We start from the raw sequence: 19,514 nt of genomic DNA, 5'->3' as shown, positions 1-19,514 counted from the left end.
GCCAGAATCGGAGAGAAAAAATAAGGACAACCATTGCAATGTTTTATGCTGGACCTATCATGTATATGATTTTGACGATATGTGAAATTGAATTATGTGATATCATAATAACATGATATAGGCGTATGATATGGTGTAATATAATATGACATAATATATTATGATACGATAATGCCATATTTTATCATCTTATATTGTAGTGTATTATATTATATTATATTATATTACATTTTATTATATCATATTATATTATATTGTATTATATTATATTATATTACATTACATTATATTATATTATATTTTATTATATTCAGTTTAGTTCAGTTCAGTTCAGTTCGAATTTATTTCGTTTTTTCACAATGAAATAATATATAAACATAAATCGCACTTTCTTCTGTGACAAAAATGATGCACATAAATCTATACAAAGAAAACAATTATTAAAAACTTACAGTATAGTAAGGATACATTAAAATAGTTTGTAAAGTATAAAACAGTGAAATAATTTTCAATATGCATTGTGTGGAAAATATCATATCATATTATATATTACATTACATTCTTTTATATCATATTATATATTATTGCATTACATTACATTTTATTATATACTACGGTACATGAGATGGCATCATATCAGACATGCAGGTATTGACTTTTGAGAGAAGTAGTATAGGCCTAAACACTTTGAGACATCTCCGCCGGAGTTATATTTTCACAAGGGGATTATCCAAACAGAATATGTCTCGAGGGGAAAATATAACATATGTTATGATGACAATACAAAGCAATATCTGTCTATACACACCATTTCATTCTCACCCCGTTGGCAGCCAGTCAAAGTTTAGAATACTAGTAGTATTATACCTGACTTGACGTCTTATTGCAAGCAATATTAGGCTTAAAATGACTTTGATTCTCGTCAGCCGAGTGCATTGTGGCCAATACAGCGTAGTATATAGGAAGGGCCTACCGGTACCATTTTAATCATACTTAATAAAACAATTTCCATGTAACATGACTGAACTCTTGCATACTTATTGCCGATCAAAGAGCTAGCTATTCATGCAAATTCCGCTAAAATCAGTAAGTATTTGAATGTTAGGCATAATTGTCATACGAGGAAATCATACATGTATTTTTGAAATGAAAATAATTATCTTCTTTCGCTGAGAGCTATCTAATCGGCAAGCAGGCATAGCATTTTTTTTTAAATGTTAGGATTCGAAAGAGTAATGAATACACAGACTTATAAGATATCTATCTTCAATCCTTTCTCACCAATTTGTCACTTGATGTTCTTTTATTTTATTAATTTCGTGTTTTTTATCATTCTTCTTCCTCCACTTCTTCACAATCACACCGCCCCGCTGCAAGAGTGCTCATTGAATGAATTTCATTGGTCGCATTAGGAGCGCTACTACTTGCGTGCGCTGAAAATGGATGGCCCGAGCTCTCTGCTATGGCGATACATTTTGCCCGTAAGTGTGCAACTGCAAGGTCAGAGTTGAATGCGGCCGGGTTCCCGCGTGTGTTCAGTATGGAGCCTTTTGTCAGAAGCATGGTTTGCACGCGGTTCGCGAATATCGTCGCTGTCCTCATTTCGCTGCTTCCACGAAGTTATGTGAATGGCCTAGAAATCAACGGAGGTCACCGCTGAATGTAGCGTGAGCAAATGATTGAACTGCCTCGAACAGCACTGCGCAGACTCAGTCACCTCTGAGCGTAACCTCGTGAAGACAAAATGTCGTCTCCACCAGCAAAAGTCAGGAAAGAAGAAGTGACGAAGAACGGTCAGAATGCACAGGAATCAGAACGTGAGTATACTAGACTAAATTTATACAATATTTCAGACGTGCCAGTGGAAAGGCACGGATTCGGATGCTTGCGTTAGCATAGGAGACACTCTACTTTGTCGTGATGGAGCTGCGAAGCATGGTTCTCCATTGTGTACATGCATTGATATGCCGTGTATACAAATGACGCGCACTGTAATCTGTATTTGTGTGGTGGATATATGGATGAACTGTGGAGTGTGCTGTGGTGGTGGAGGTGCGCAAATGCAGTTCAGACCCATTTAGTTCAATGCTGATTTGTGGACACGGTTTGTCAGATCACTTTGTCGTTTATGAAGCTATTGCGCTGCGAAATATGCTGTGCATTCACACACAGTTTAATGTCTCAAATGGTTCATTAATGACAATATATCCTGTAAAGTGTAGACTTTATTCATAGCTGACTTTTTCAGGTCAAAATGAAGAATGTGTGGTGGTGCTCAAGTATTATTCTTTCATTTACTGAAGCCTAATCGTTCCCCGCTTGTCTGATTAAACTTGCATTTACCACTGGTAGGAGTTTGCCCCAGATCCAGCTAGCTATTTATACTGTGCTTTGTAACACATTGTCGTAGGAATGGCGTGGTGCAGACTGTTTATCTTGCCCACTCACCAAGGGAGCAGCCAGCTTAACTCGTAACAGTAACACATCGTGTCACTGGTACTGCAGAGCTCTGATCACAGCACTTCAGTCAGACAACCCCCCCCCCCCCCCCCCCCCATTTGTTGATGGTTGGTTGTTGGGTTCATCAGTTTTGTAGACTCTCAACCACATGATATTTGTGATTGTATGCGTAAGTCCACATGAGAGATTTTACTATAGTTATCAATTTGATATTTATTTGGGAGGTGATTCTTTTTTTGAATTAGATATATGTAATGCATTTGTTAAGTTGGTTTTCAGCAAGTTTGTCTTCCGAAAACAGCTCTGCAATGATTATCATGATGGCTATCATGATTTGACTACATCACACATCACACCACACAAATACTTTGTCATGTCCCTGGAAAGAATAAGTGCAATATTATGTTGTAATGAACATCAGCATCATAGTTTTATTACTGCAGATGAGATATTTCAATAGATGGCTTATCACTGTTGGTGGCAGTTAAACATTAAAAAATCTTCCCGCCTCTCCGGAAGAGTTGGAAGAAATGCTTTGATCACTAATTGTACGACTTAGACAAATGCAACTTTTTCCATAAAGCTCATTGGTGATATGCACGGTCAAGAGTGACCAGTCAGTGTGTGGTCATCCCTCTGTGTGGCATGGGGTGGTCTGGTTTGCAGCACAAGGCAGTACGCGCGCCAGCTCCAGCAGATTGCGCGCATACGGTGAATGCATGTCTGATATGATGCACCATCTGACACAAACTGGACTATGGCATATGGTGCCCTCTATCAGTGTCCTGTACATTGAACAAAAGCAGGAGTTAACTTGTATGTGTTACAGGAAGCTACAGTACTCTCACACCAGATTGGGCAGTTTCATCAATGAATGAAACTGCCCGCTGCAACCTTTAAGAAGAGGTCTAGAGGACTATATCCCAGTACAGGCAACTTGTCTTCTAACAAAGTCCTTGGGACTGATAATTTTCCTTCATTTTATTGAAGAGATAAAGTGATTAAAGAGAGAGGCCAATACATGTAACAATTTTGGGACCTGAATTTTTTACTTGGTTGTAACAGACTTTTGTTTCAAACATGTTCAGTGTAACATGAATGCACTGAATCAAATGGAGCTTCCTGCCTCTGAATGTACTGTGTCAGCTCTGAAATACTTAAAAATTATTTTTACTGCTGAGAGCCTTTAAGACTGTTGAGGTATGCTGAATTGTGCATTTTGATGTGGTTGATAACTTCACAAGATTTGTGATTGAGCATTTACCTTTGTGCCAGGCAGTGTTTTAATGTCCAGTGTCTTCCCTGTTTGTATCTTCTGTGTAGCTGGGGAGTACCCGGACAAGGAGAACCAGCAGGCCATTGAGGAGATCGACAATGTACAGAATGAGATTGACAACCTGAATGAGATGGCGAGTGAGGAGATCCTTAAGGTGGAACAGAAGTACAACACATTGAGGCAACCCTTCTTTGAGAAGAGGGCCAAGCTCATCGAGAAGATCCCACACTTTTGGTCAACGACAGTATCCTTTTTCTATTCTCCCTCCACCCCCCCCCCCCCCCCCCGAAAAAAAAATAAATAAATGAAAGACAAACAAAACAACCCCTCTGATTCAGTTTGTGAGTAGCTTTTTAATACTACAATGCTGGATGCTACAGTTTTGTACTCAGCTAAACATACTTAGTGATTGTTATAAATGCGTTATTATAACATAAGAAATGAAGACATTGACTAAAAATTGAGCTGAAAGTGGAAACATGCCTTTTTACATACGAACAAGCAATTGTATATCTCTATTGGAGATGATATTCTTTTAATACCTTATTTGATATAAAAACTGGACTTGACTCGTTACAAAGGAAGTTGGATGTAAAGCACAACATGAAATATCCTGCCCATTTTCAAGTCAAAGTGCTTATGAAAATAGAGATAGAAACTAGGGTTGGCCTTGGAGCAGTGTTGGATCAGCTCATTTTGTGTAGGGGGTTGGCCAGATGTGTACAACCGTGTCTGCCGGGAATTCACATGTGAATGTAATGTTAGTGGTTCCATCTGATAGTTTGTCAGTGAATTTACTGGTGTTCTGGTAGATTTTACTTTGAAACATGATGACCTTTGATATCTTCTTTGGGTCTTGCAGTTTTATTCATCATGAAATATGATTTGTCTTATAACAAATAAACACCGGCTCTCTTGAAGACTTTCACCATAGTGCAATACAAAACTTTCCAATTTGTTCACTCACTTTTTGAGAAAGAAGGGGTCCAACTAGGGGCCTAAATTGTACATTTTCATCTTCTTGAAAACCCCATGATGAATTTTCACCAAACTTGGCAGGTTGCATCCCTAGGGAGATAGGATCTCACTTCATTCAAATGGGTACCATGCCTCACCTCGGGAGCCCCTAGGGGCCCCAAACCCCCCCCCCCCCCCCCCCCCCCCCAAAAAAAAAAGTAATCTTTAAAAATCTTTTCAAGAACCAGAAGTGATAAAGCGAAGTTAATACTATGAATTAGTTCATTGATGACTGTTGTTTCAAGCTTCATCATGGCAGAATTCAGTTCAATTCAATTCAATTCAATAGTTTATTTATAATGATAATGATAATGAATAACATTTATATAGCGCTTAATACTGATGTTTCTAAGCGCATTGATCCGGAAAAAAAAAGAAAGAAGTATGACATTAAAATAAAATACAGCATTATGTAAATATACAAATTATGATATAACATACAACAGCAAAACAACATAATTAAAGTTGAGTAAACAGATAAGTTTTCAACGATGACTTGAACTTATCAACGTTATCAGCATTACGAATATGGAGAGGAAGTTTATTCCAGAGAGACGGGGAAATAACAGAAAAAGCCCTATCACCATAGCGGGTGCAGGTGCGGGGACCATGTGATAGTTGGAGAGTGGAGGAAGAACGAAGAGAACGGGTTGAAGTAGAGGAGCGGAAAGAAATTCAGTCCATCATCACAAAGAAAAGAAAAGAAAAAGTTGACATAATCCAAAGTGATACTTTTTTTTTCATTTCTCTTACACTCGTCCGATAAAGGATTTTTTCAATACAATATAAAGTATATTATACACGAATGATGTCGTAAAAAAAAAAAACAATGCACTTTGTCATGGCAACAAAAATAGTAAATAATCACAATGATGGAAAACAGTGTTCCACTAAAAAAGCCACGCTTGTAGAACGTGGAACACTGGAACAAAACAACAACAGCACCAATTTGTTATACCAATAAGACATATTCATTTTAAATTCTTCTATATACTATTGTACATTTTACTTATTGATATAATGATGTTGATACTATGAACAATACTTACTAGGATTTTAGGATGCAAACATATAAACTATATAACATATCACATTTGTGGCACAGACACTATGGGGCCAGGTGTGCCAGGAAAATTGAACGGAAAGGAAGATATGCAATCGGCCACAAAAAACAGAACGACGACAACAACAACAATAACACAATACACAGAAATAACAGAGTTTGAGGAAATGCACTCAGACAGATACTGGACAACGAAGAACGAGGAAAAAGGAGCAGGGAAGAAAAGAGAAGGAAAAGGAGAGGGATGGAAAAGGTCTGTGGACACACTACAAAATCTCAAGGAAAAGTGAAACATGACAGGTTTTTTCATTGAACAGAATTAACTGGTATATTTAGAAAACAAATATTTTTTGAGTTTATACTTAAATGTAATTAACTTCACAGATTCTTTTAGATCATTATCTAAGCTATTCCAAAATCTGGGTCCGGTATAAACAAATGTATTTTGAGTGTGTACAGTTCTAACTAAGGGAAGATGAAATTCTTTAGATTGTCTAGTGGGATAATTATGTACGTGGCTGTTACGGTGAAATAAAGAATAAAATATTTTGGGTAGATGATTGCAGTTGTAATTAAACATAAATTGACCAAGTTGAAACAAATACAACTCTTTTATTTTCAGAATTTTGTGCTCAAGAATTTTGTGCTCAAGAATTCAGAATTGGGGGGGGGGGGGGGTCTAAATGGGGACTTGGATTGTACATGTTCATCGTCTTGAAAACTCCTTGATGGATTTTCACCAAATTTGACAGGTAGCATGCCTAGGGGGTTAGGATCTCAATTTGTTCAACTGGGCACTATGCTCCCCATGGGGGACCCTAGGGGGCCCAAGCCCCCCAAGTAAGGAACATTTAAAAGTCTTCTATCTCTAGAACCAGAAGTGATAAAGCAAAGTTATTACCATGAGTTAGTACATTGATGACTGTTTGTTGATTGCAGATCCATGGATGCCCCCACTCCCCTTGGAGCCTGGTGGGAGGGGAGTAGGGGAGGGGGGGTCCAAATGCAGGCCTAGCATGTACATTTTCATCATCTTCTGAAAACAACATGATGGATTTTCACCAAACTTGGCAGTAGCTTTTCTAGGGGAATAGGATCTCAAATTGTTCACCTGGGCACCGTACTCCCCTTAGGGCTCCAGGGGGCCCAAATCTCCCAAATTAATTGATATTCAAAAATATTCTATCTAAAATCAAAAGTGATGAAAGCTTTAAGTCTTTCTTTTTTAACTGCATAGTTAAACTTTCTAAGTACAGTGTACTTGGCAGGTATTTTTACTAGTGTGATGGAATATGCAAATGGGCATAATGCCCCAGCTCTCAAAGCTGCCCCCTGCCCCTCAAGTATGCAATGTTCACAGGGAATCTGCATGAATGTGTGGAAGGTGAACTTGCGAGACTCTGGTAACTGTGAGACCCCTGGGTCTCATTTTTTGATTCAGGGGTCAAGCCTGGACTGACTTGGGGGGCCAAATTTTACATTTTTATCTTCTTTTCCTTTTTTTGAAACTGCATAGTCAAATTTTCTAAGTTCCCTGGGCAGTTATTTTGACCAGTGTGAAAGAATAATACAAATGGACACCATGGCCCCATGGAGGCCCTCAAAGCTGTTCCATGCCCCCAAGTTTGCCATGTCCTCAGGCAATAGTGAGCGAGAATACATGGAAGGTGAACTTGCGAGACTCAGGTGAACTCGAGACCCCCCAGGTCTCTTGTTAGCTCACCTGAGCCTGAAGTGAGCTATTGCGATCGCTCTTCGTCCGGCGTGCGTTGTGCGTAAACTTTTTACATTTCTATCTTCTTCTTGAAAACCCCAAGACCAATTTTCACCAAACTTGACAGGTAGTATCCCTAGGGGGTTGGGATCTCAATTCGTTAAAATGGGCACCAGGCCCCACCCAGGGGGCCCCCAGGGGTGCCCAACCCCCCCCCCCCCCAAAAAAAGAGAGTTAAGTTAACACTATGAGTTAGTACATTGATGACTGTAGTTTCAAGTTTGTTCAAGGCTGAATCAGGGGTGCCCCACTTGGGACCCAGGGAGGGGGTGGGGAGGGGCACTAATGGGGCCTTGATTGTACATTTTCATCTTCTTCTTGAGAACCCCATGACCCATTTTCACCAAACTTGGCAGGTAGCATCCCTAGGGGTATAGGATCTTAATTTGTTCAAATGGGCACCATGTCCCACCTGGAGGGCCCCAAGGGACCCAAACTTCCCAAAATTAAGGAATCTTTAAAAATCTTCTGTAGAATCAGAAGTGATAGAGCTAAGTTAATACTATGAGTTAGTACATTAATGACTGTAGTTTCGAGTTTGTTTGATAGCAGATCAAGGGGTGCCCCCTTGCGAGCAGGGGTGGGGAGGTCCAAATTGAGACCTAAATTGTACATTTTCATCTTCTTTTTGAAAACCTCAGGATGGATGTTCACCAAACTTGGCAGGTAGCATCCCTAGGGGGTAAGGATCTCAATTTGTTAAAATGGGCACCATGCTCCTGCCCCCCCCCCCAATCCCCCCAAATTAACCCAAACTTACCTGGGCTATTTTGTGCGCTTAAAGTCTTGGGGGGGGGGGGGGGGGGCATGATGGCCCCCCCCCTATGATCTCAGCCGCGATACGCGCGTTCGTTACAAAAATTGGCTCACACGTCACTCATGACGCAATCTATAGGGCTGTGTTGTTAAATTTCAATAAATTGCTTTGTTTTATTTTATGTGAATTATGTTAATTTATGCATAAAATTAGAATTTGGCTGGAAATCATTAAATAAAGCCCCCAAACTTCAAAATTTTTTGCTTGAGGACTCTTTGGTGAATTCTGATTTAATTTAGGTAAAAAAAAAAATAAAATTTCTTATGTATTTTATTGTTTTTACAATTTCTTATGTATTTCTTTGTTTTTTACTTTTTGTTTTTTATTGTTTTTTCATTGCAAATCATTTGCAACACTATTTCAATCATAAGAAACATAAGATTAATTGTTTTTAATCACTAAAAATAAAAATAATGATACAGTTACGAATTTCAGATAGAAACCTGATTTGCATTGGTTTTGTACACAAAATCACGTTTTTGAGTAATTTACAGTTTGACATGCACTTACATAATGTTGCGTAACTTCGAAACCGCGTACCCGCGAAGTGACTTTTGAATGGGGTCCAGACCTGCAAATGATCTCCACAGATGTGCAAAATATTTTTCTTTTTTTGTTTGTTTTTTGTTCGTTGTTGTTTATTGTTGTTGTTTATTTGCACTTTATTTCTGACCACACAGATGATTAATCCTGATGATACATTTGCCCTCATACTTGTGAATTATGCTTGTCCAGAATTACGCTTGTTATGCTTGTCCGGAAGCAGCTATTCCTTGACTCCACTCTTGTTCATCCCAGTTCACACATCACCCTCAATTATCAATGCTCTTAGACGAAGAAGATGAAGAAGCACTACAGTACCTCACCAAAGTTGAGGTTAAAGAGTTTGACGACATCAAATCAGGTTACAGAATTAACTTTGTAAGTACTCAATTCACTTTGTTCATATCATTTTTGTTCATCTTTATAAAAGAAAGGTATTCATTTGTGTGTGCATGCACCAGAAAGACCTGTATTGTATTCTTTGATATGACAAATATTTGTTGTGAAACTGGGACAAGTCTATTTGGTACTAATGTGTCATATGCAGATGTAATAGGCACATGCAAGTTCTGTTTGGCTATTTTATTTTGTGACTCAAGAATTGTAAGGAAAAGGGATGACATTCTAAAGGGCACATTGTCCTGCGGTATAATATGTATTATAAGTTATAAAGTTAGTAATGTCTAATAATGTCAAAAAGGTGAAAATGCCATGCTCAGGTGAGCGCTATAGTCGCACAGCTCCATCTATAGATCAAATGCTCTGGTTGTTATTATAACTTTTCTTATTTCCTCCGCCAAGGAGGTAATATGTTAATGCCAGCGTTGGTTTGTCTGTCTGTTTGTGTTTTTGCAAAAAAAAATAAGTCTGAAAATTGTGAAGGGATTTGGATGATACATACAGGAAGAGTTGATCATAATAAGGGATAGGTGTTTTAATTTGGTAGTGATCCGGACCAATTTTTTTTTGAAGGATTGTCATTGGCAAATAGGGCCAACAAACGAGGGAGTTCAAGCTGCGCGTATTTGAGGTGTGCATGCGTGCAATGAGCGCGCGCTCGAGGCGCAGCAGGAGGCTAATGAGGTATGAGACACTAGAAAGACTTCTTTATCATAGGGAAATGGGGTGATTTTCACCATGTGTGTGTGGGTGGATATGAGCTGCTCGGTGGAGGTCCGCGCTCTCTGAGTGCTTTTCTAGTTTTTATGCATCTGGCCTGAAATGTGCCAAGGGATGATGTTTTGGGGATTGTCTATCTGTCCATCCCACATCTTGTTGAATTCAAAGAAAACTGCAAAACCAAACACTAAATGGATTTTCTTGAGGGCTGGTCCAGGTATGCTAAGTGGGGTAAAGATGCACTGATTGTATTTTTGGCATAATTGCTTCCTGGTCAAAGATGAAAAGTCAATGTGCTTCGGCTGAAACTTGCAATTTTCAGCTGTAATTTTATTGTGGAATGTGAAGTAGTGAATAATGTTTGGAGGATAGCAGTAAAAATCATTTCAATGAATATAGATGGTATAAGGTCCAGTGTAAATGTAAAAGGTCACTCTAATTCAGATAAACTGTCATTCTTTAGCCATACACCGTAATTCCAACTTGCTGATGCAATTTCTTAATCATTTGTATATATGGTAGCATCTTTCAGTTCATAAGTACATGACAACTTAGTACCACTGAATTATGTATTTTCATTTTTAACTGCAGATTGTGGTGGAACACCACTGCCATTTTCCTTCTTTTTTATTCTGCTACATTGTCATCACTTTATCTGCCCAGCCAAATGTCATTGGTGAATATAGTAATTCTGCTTTTTAAAGGGAAAATGTTGATACATTGTTCTTGTCATTTACGTGCTTACTCTGTGTTTTCTGAGTAGTTCTTTGTTTAAATTTTGTCTTTTGCAGTACTTCAGGCCAAACCCATACTTCGAGAATGATGTAATAAGCAAAGAGTTCCACTTAAACGAGACAGGGGACCCCAAATCAAATGCAACGTCCATCAGGTGGAAACCCAACAAGGTAAGTGTGACTTCATCTATGGGTCAGTCCATAGGGTTGGATCAACAAATTGCATGATGTCCACGAAACGGAGACACCAACTTTTCAATTTCACAGTGAAGATCATGTCAGTTGGGGTTTAAGTATTGCTGTGTCATTTTGAACTTTGCCCCCTGCTTTAGTGATGCATGTTTAAATCAGAAATCTTTCATGGATTTGCTGCACCACAAATTAATTTCTTATCTCCATTACATGGCATGGCTTGGGGGGGGGGGGTGGATCAAAACAGAATTTCAGAAATGAGGAGTGCTATCTCCAGTGACAAGAATCAGTCCTTGTACTTTCAAGTGTCTTTTCACATTGACAACCCTTCGGATTGAGGGATACTGACAATGATGAGCCTTTCCATATGTTTTCTCTTGCAGCCTGGCAGCTGTGGGCAAACATTACTTAGACATGATACCTATGAACAGTGGATGTATTTTTAGTTTATATGTGGCCTTGTAACTTGGCTTCTAATCAAGTACTTGGAGGGTTGCAGGTGTTGTGTATGAGTGCTTTCTAAAGGGAGGTTCTGCTCACAGTATTCGCAGCAGTGCTTCCTTGGCTTACATGTATGTACATAGCTATATAAGAAAGAAACCTCACATACTTGTACTCCCCATTTTCATCTGCATGTATAGTGGGTTGCACAAGTCAATATGATGGGACATTGATTATTTTTAGTCTCATGACATTTTTTTTAATATGAAACAGATTAAAGGACAAGTCCACCTTCATATACATAAGGATTGACAGAATGCAACAATATTGGTAGAACACATCATTGAAAGTTTGAGGAAAATCGGACAATCCGTTCAAAAGTTATGAATTTTTGAAGTTTTTGTGCAGTAACTGCTGGATGAGAAGACTACTGCAGTGTGTGAATAACTTAGATGTCACATGCGTACAACAATATAAGGAAAATATAAAGAGAATTTCACAAAATTTCATGTTTTGAAAAAAGTACACATTCGTCCGACTTGTTACCGACAAATGTTATGGGTAATATTATTCCGCCTGCCTTTAGAAAGAGGCAAGTCAAGTGCTCTTTTATTATGCGAAAAAAGTGAAAATATGTTGAATTTTCTTTACATTTTCTTTATACTGTTGTACGCATATGACTCACAAGCTGTAGTAGTCTCCTCATCCAGCGGTTCCAACACAAAAAATTTAAAAATTCATAACTTTTGCATCGATTGTCCAATTTTCCTCAAACTTGCACTGATGTGTTCTACTAATATTGTTGCATTCTCTCAATCCTTATGTTTATGAAGGTGAACTTGTCCTTTAATGTTATTGTGATGTTACAAGAATGCAATGTTGTTTTTTGTTTGCTGTTTCCTGTAGTGTCACGACTGTTTCTAAACAGGATATTGAAGAACTATTGCTCATATGATTGAATATAGGGAAGGTGAAAAACATTTTTATAATTGTGTGATTCGTTTAGTCAGCGCTCAATATTTATAGCATCTTTTCATTTGTAGTTCTGCATAATAAGATATATTCTACTGTACCATTGTGAGGTGCATTGTATTCCCTTGTATTGTATTCTCTACCATTCTTTAATTCTACCATACTGTGGCAAGAAACAAAGAGTCTGATTAATCTCCACCACCCATGTTATAGGATCTGACCAAGAGGAATTTGTCGGGCAACCTCAAGGACGGGCGCAAGAGGGCGCACGCCGACAACGAGAGCTTCTTCTGCTGGTTCACGGAGCAGTCGGAAGCGGGAGCGGATGAACTCGGAGAGGTCCTCAAGGATGACATCTGGCCCAACCCCTTACAATATTTCCTGGTATGGAAGAATGTAGATGATTTGTGTTTATTCTGTGTAATGGCATTGCCGGCAGAGTCTGCCTGTATTCCTTTTGTTTGTCACTTGTATACAATTTCATATTCAACTTTTGTGGTAAGCGGCGATAACTATTGCAATTAACATGACAGGACAAATGTGTTCCTAACTGGTTGACTGTAGCCAAGTTCTTGCAGTGATTGTTCAAAATCGCTTGACAGAATATAGTTTAGATAAATCTGAGGTGTGATGTTTGATAAGACATTGAAATAATGTATTGACACCATGACCTCACAATTTAATTCAGAGTACAGTCTGAAATCATTCTGAAATGTCAAGGGCTGTACGGTGAAGTGGTCACTATACAGTGATTCTTTAGTGCCAGTGTTGTCTTTTTAAGACATGAGAGAAAAAGGAAAGAAAGAAATGAATCCTCTAGGCATCAGCATGCTAATTTTGCAAGTTATGGTAACCCCAAGACTCGACAAAAATTGAGGTAACCCTACAATCACCACTCTGACCTCCAAATTACCTTTGGAAATGAGACTTAATGCTGTCGTGCGATTATCAGTTATTTAACATTGTGTTATGGTTTTCCATGCTGACTTGTCAGTTTTCAGTCAGACATTGCTCTCTGCTACTTTCTGTCCATCACAAATGGACACCCCCCCCCCCCCTCCTGCCATCAGCTTTGCATAAAGTTGGGACACTCAAGAGAAAGGGGATCTGAGAAGACAAAATCTGAATATGAAAATCATTCTATTTGAATTTGTTTTCAAATGGAAATATTATCAAGTACAATCCTCTACTGAAATTTGAAGATGTATTTGTGCAGACTTGTCCTGTAAAACCCAAAATATGGTTAGGCATTCTCCATTGTTTCTCTGTTTGCAGTGAACATAAACCAGTTTGTATGTCCTGTCTACTTTTTTGAATCCTCAAACTATGACATACTCATTTCTAAAAAGCCAGTGCGCAGTTCCGCTTTGCGCATGAGCAGGAGAAAGGTCATTTGTAGCAACAAGCATGTTGGTTTTTAAACTCACTGGGGTAAGCATCTGTGATGTAATGATTATTCATGTAATTCTTCTAAATGCTGCTTGCCAGCAAATCCAACTGATACCAAAAGTGGTATTTGGCAATATCAATAGAAAGAGATTGTTAATACATTCAGTGCAAAATAATGAAATGGAAGCTTTCCCAAGTGTTACTTGATGGATCATTCTGGTCATCTGGTCTAGGCAAGTTCATTCTTTGTGTGGACAGGTTCAATGAATTCCATAATACTTGTTACTTAAAGCTTGCGCATTATGCATTAGCTTACGCTCAAAAAGGAGTGAAATACCCCTAACCGACTGAAAAATAAAAGAAAGGTCATTCGGACCAATGAGCCCATAAGCTAACTCTGAACTAGCTTATTATGTGTAGCTTGTCATGTTTATCCGGGAGCTGGTATATTTGATATTCTTTAAACAAATATAACCTCTCCCCTTTTGTATGTTTTTACAGGAGTGTTGAGATGTTTTTCAAAAACGTTATGGGGTGTCATATCAATGTATATGAAATCAGATGGAGAAAAAAAAAGAAACTTAAGAAGTGACACATAAAGTGCTCTTAATGTTAACACTTCAGGTCATCACACATAGTACATTTTAGTGCAAAGAAGATTACATGAGTTTGATTAAGCCACAGTTACTGAATCAGTTGCGAAATTAATTGGCGTAGGTCCCGCCTGCAGAAGATGAAGGCACGAGTGACATCATGGGCAGCGGTGACCTCGAGGCCCTTGATGAGTATGACGACGGGGAGGATGATGAGGACCTCGATGAAGACGACCTAGAGGGGGAGGAGGACTTGGATGGAAGTGGACTCGACGAGGAGGACATCGAAGGAGAAGATGATGATGAGGAGGTGAATGTCTTTAGTTGATTTTTTTTTCCTTCTTTTTTGCTAATTGTGGAAAATTTAAGATAATAGAAGTGGATATATTGGATTTTGCATTTAAACTCTTCATAGTTACTGTGAATAACTCAGCATTGATATTTGTAGTGCACCATTTTATCGTCAGTTTCAAAGGGTATTCACACATCAGTCACACTTACAAAACATTGAGGTGATAAATGTAATATGCAGTGGACTCCAGTCATAAAGAAGTCGTTGGGACCGGCAGTTTTCTTTCGTTATATCGAAATTTCGTTGTAACCGAACTCGTAAACAATTAAAAACCATAGAGCGGATAATGTTGCAGTCTGAATTTTGACTTTGTGGTAACCGAAATTTCGTTATAACCTTGTTCGTTATAACGGGAGGGCACTGTAGTACATACATGTAGTAAGTAAAATAGAGCTTACAGAACCCTTTGAACTGTAAATAGGGGTTGACACTAGTACTTGTTCCAGATTCTTTAGATGTTTGATAGCTAATATTTCGTGGAACAACTTGTTTGTTTGCGTGAAATGTTCAATAGATGTGAACTGTGTAATAAAATCTCAATACCAATGTTATCTCATTATATTTTGAGTTGTTTCTTATTTTTGAGAATGTAAGGGCCTGTTATATACTAAATTGCTGCCTCCCATAACCCAAATGTGCTGTGGGCAACTTTTTTGCTGAAAAGGAATACATGTAATCCCCCCCCCCCCCATTTCATGTGTGGTTCACAATTTGCAAAATATACTTGTGAAAATGTGGTATGTTCAGTAAAATACATGAATTTGTATATGTGAATTAAAGCATGAATAGTTATTGGCAATGGGGATAAGCATTGCTTTGCCATAGCATTATGCAAGATAATGTGTGACATGCATGTTTTGATGGACATAATGTTTGTGGCAGTCTGACACTTGAACCACATGTCAAGTCTCAAAGAAATGCTTCATCAAAGTATGTGCAAAAGTAATGAAAGATAATCATGAAAGCTGTAGCCACTGCAATTCAGAGGAAGAAAGTCTAGGGGGTTTAAAAGTTAGGGGTCAAGAAGCTCTTCACTGTGTGTGCTGTCATTTTCTTTGTGTAGTGTGCAGAACCCCGTGTTAATATGCGATGCGCTTTCTTTTGTTTGTAGGACGATGACGATGATGATGAGGACATCGAAGGCGAAGGGGTGGAGGAGGTGGAAGGGGATGATGATGACGGAGGAGAGGAGGAGGGGGCCTAGGCAGCCTGTGTTTGTAGCTATTTGTCATCGTATGGTTGATGTCTCAACAGAAGCTGTATTGTATAAAATTTTTCTGACTGTTTCCATTCTTTTTTCTTCTTTTTTTTCCTTCTCTGGGGTCTTCATTTCATTTTTATATAATTGTAAAGATTACAATAGCAAAAAAAAAAAAAAACAATTCTAAAGGTCTGGACCTTCTGTGAGTTTTATGTGGTCATTCTTGTCCTTTGTCGGGATTGTAAGCCAGGAAACTAAGACACAAAAATTACCTCGTTAACAAGTCCTGGTCAGCCCCCGTAGAAGTTTTCCTTTTGTAGCCGTTCCCCAATACGCAGATACTTTGCACGCGCAAGGAGTCGCATCAGCTTGTTCCATTGGATGGTTGTAACTGTCGGTTTCCCAGATCACAACAGTCATTCATCATCAAAGTTTGAAAGTTGAATCGTCCATGCGAGCTAAAAAGCTGTAGACTTGCCTGGAATGGGATGGAATTTACTGGAATCGCTGAATATTTCATAAGACTATCGATATTGACCTCAACCCTTTTGTTGTAAATTTGTTCCAAAGATATCCAGCAGTTCTTCAACCTTCAGTGCAAGCTGAGGAAACTATTTGATTTTCTTGTTTCATATAATTCATTGTGAATTTGAATTAAGGATTTGAAAACATGAAAGTGTTGTTGAATATTTTGTGCATTTGTGAAGTCCCTCTTTTTTCCTTTTTTTTTTTTAAATGAAGAAAATTGTACTTGATGTGCATTTTTTGCCCCATGTGCAGGGCTGCTCTCGCATCAAATTTGTCTCTTTTTGTATCATAAACGAGAAGAATGACCAGACAGCATGGTGTACACAAGAGCCAGCAGCTGTGTTGTTGCTCTATACAAATTTGTGATATTTAAGTTGATGAAGTACTGCATGTTGGATTGTATAGATCACTTTTGTAGGTAAGTCGTAATTGTCTGTGTAGACTAAATATTGTTAATCTCGACAGCGATTTATTAAATTTTATTTGTGCATTACATTTATTCCTTTTTTTTCTTTTTTTTTTTGTTCTTTTGGTAGAAAAAGGGGTTAAACCGCCTAAAAAACAGAGATTGGAAGGATGCTAGACAATTTGAAACGAGACAAGTTGTGGCCTCCAGTGATATTGCATTACCCAATCTAGTTAAACAGATGTACATGAATGAAATTTGGAAGTGCCATCACATTTTTACAGAATTGAGGCAAGATATTCAAACCAATTCTGTGTATGTATGTAGCCGTAGGATGATAAACTGTGTGCATTGTAGCAAGAGAGCATTGACCTTGATTGAGAAAACGCGAAAAAACAAAACTACAACATTCATCAGTTTCACTGTTCATACTTTGTTTGCAGACCACAATTGAGCATTTGGCTTCATTGAAAGTGGCGCTTGCTTTTCAAAATGGGGATAATCCTTGAATGGTATGTGCCGATATTGGAAAAGGTCATATTTTAGCATTGCGACCTTTGAAGTTGATAGAGAAGGCATATTCATGTCATCAATGGAATCAGATGCATTTTTCTTCAAGTAGCTTGGTATAATTTTCAGCTTTTTGTACAAAGAGACAACAAATATGTACAAATCTTGCATTTCTCATAATGGATGTTTCTCTAAGTACGCTTTAGTGTACTTTAGTCATGCCAGCTTTCAGATAGTCTCTAAGAATGATATAGTTTTGTACTTTCATTTGTGTTGCTCATTTTTATTATTATATATTGCTACCTGTGTATTTCCCATAAGATCCAGATTGTTGATGGAATCCTGTAAATCAAATTCAATGTAATGGGTACGGAATGATGCAGTGAATAGCCGTTTCTATGAATACATTAAGTGGACCACTTTAAAAAAAAGCAAAAAATTTAGTCTTACTACGTTTTAACTGTTACAGTCTAATCGTGGGCATCGCTGTGTGATTCTGTTTTATGCTTCTGTTAGTATTCAGTGTAACAATTGTACATTACCGACCCTTTTTTTTTTTCTTTTGAGAGTTGACTGACCTGTACAGACACATCTATAAAAAAAAGGTTGGATTCTGATCGTTACTCGTGATGCAATTTGGAAGACTTGCGAAATTGGTTATTTACTGACCAAAGCTAGGATGTTTTCTCCAAGGTATGCTTTCCGTAATCGCTGGCTCAGTGACAACAAAATCCCTTCACCTCTTTTTGATTGCATCCACATTAACCTGAGACTAGGCTTCACATCATACGCATATGTCAATGACACCTTTTATCCACATTCATATTGTCTTTATCATTCTTGAAATTTCACGTCCGTTGGCAGGATCAAGCCTTTTGATTAAAGGAAGCTCAAAATAATGAATTGGATTTGATGAATATTGTGAAATGATTTGCTAGATACAGCAACAAAAAAATTTTGTAAGGAAGAAAAAATGCATATTTGCGTCGCATCTTGAGTTCTTAGTAGATACTAACGTTTATTGTAAATATCACAATTAACATGATTGCACTGTCGTCGCTGTGCCGTGTCCGTGCGCCACCATTGAAAATGGGACATGATGATTTGTCTGTGAATTTCTGGCGTTTGCTCTTGGAAGAACTCTACAAGTTCCCGTGTACAAATTTTCGATCCCTATCTGTGTTCACTTTGTTCAGAGAAGCAGCTGTCACATAAAGCAAAGGTTACTAAGTGAAAATGAGAGAAGCTTTCGTGGTGCAAGAACACAGGTCATGTACAGAATTCTGCTAAAACAGTTTGTGTATGTTGGTTAATATTTGGTCCTTGTAGTATTTGCACTTATTTTTAAGGGAAAACAAAAAGTTAACTGGTTCCATTTTTCCCCAACACTCACATTCTTGTTTCAAATTAAATTTCACTTAGAATTCCATCCAACAAAAAAACCCAAAGTGTATGAAAATCCAGTTTGTTGTAGTCACTGGTTATTCATGGGTGTGGGTGTGTGTGTGTGTGTGTTTCAATTTCACAAGTACGAGGTGTGTCAGAAAAGTTTCATGACTGCCGTCACAGAAAATTAATTTCAAACCCAAATTTTAAACTAAGAGGTTTCACCTTCAAAGTAAATTATCTAAAGTATGTAACTGTAATCTAAGCTGTCTGCAGCTATCAGATTTTTGTCTACGTAATACGCATCCTCTGTTTCAGGTTGTTCAGCAATGAGCACATAACAGGGTTCACACGGGTCATGGAAAACCTGGAAAGTCATGGAATTTGGCCTAGTTCTTTTCCAGGCCTTGAAAGTCATGAAAAACTGATATTTTCATCAAAAGGTCATGGAAAGTCATGGAATTGCAAAAATTATGGAAGTTTATCTGTTGTTTGTGTGAGATGTGTATGTATTCCCTTTGCTTCGCTTTGATGAGATCAAATTTTCAGTTTAATGTGTTAAAAAAAGAATTGTGTAAAAGTCATGGAAAGGTCATGGAATTCTGGCTAAAATGGTCATGGAAAGTCATGGAATTTAATTCATGAGAAAGAGTATGAACCCTGGAGCAACAGTCAAACTTGAAGTTTCTGGTACAGTTGGGGAAAATCTCTGTCAGAAGGGCTGAGATTGCTGAAGCAATC

At 38.1% G+C, this 19,514-nt stretch overlaps 1 protein-coding gene across 1 annotated transcript; it reads left to right on the top strand.

Moving 5' to 3' along the window:
* The first annotated feature begins 1,711 nt into the window (after positions 1–1,711).
* Positions 1,712–18,816, top strand: LOC139740368 (protein SET-like). The gene is made up of 7 exons (XM_071650961.1): positions 1,712–1,817; positions 3,784–3,980; positions 9,206–9,328; positions 10,861–10,974; positions 12,622–12,792; positions 14,515–14,700; positions 15,854–18,816. Exons 1-7 carry the CDS (start codon positions 1,745–1,747, stop codon positions 15,944–15,946), a joined length of 957 nt encoding a protein of 318 aa, XP_071507062.1. The 5' UTR covers positions 1,712–1,744; the 3' UTR covers positions 15,947–18,816.
* The last annotated feature ends 698 nt before the right edge of the window (positions 18,817–19,514 follow it).

This window comes from Diadema antillarum, unplaced genomic scaffold, assembly GCF_040938485.1.
Source record: "Diadema antillarum isolate AM-2024a unplaced genomic scaffold, OU_Dant_1.0 seq00000850_RagTag, whole genome shotgun sequence".
NCBI classification, from domain to species: domain Eukaryota; kingdom Metazoa; phylum Echinodermata; class Echinoidea; order Diadematoida; family Diadematidae; genus Diadema; species Diadema antillarum.
Note: the sequence above shows the minus strand (reverse complement) of the source record. Positions and strands in the feature narration are given on the sequence as shown.

What these genes read in the sequence shown, in the direction of transcription:
- LOC139740368 (XM_071650961.1), top strand. Translation starts at nt 1,745, where the DNA reads ATGTCGTCTCCACCAGCAAAAGTCAGGAAAGAAGAAGTGACGAAGAAC. An exon ending in TCAGGTGGAAACCCAACAAG is followed by an intron (nt 10,975 to 12,621) that starts GTAAGTGTGACT and finishes CCCATGTTATAG; the next exon opens with GATCTGACCAAGAGGAATTT. An exon ending in ACCCCTTACAATATTTCCTG is followed by an intron (nt 12,793 to 14,514) that starts GTATGGAAGAAT and finishes TAATTGGCGTAG; the next exon opens with GTCCCGCCTGCAGAAGATGA.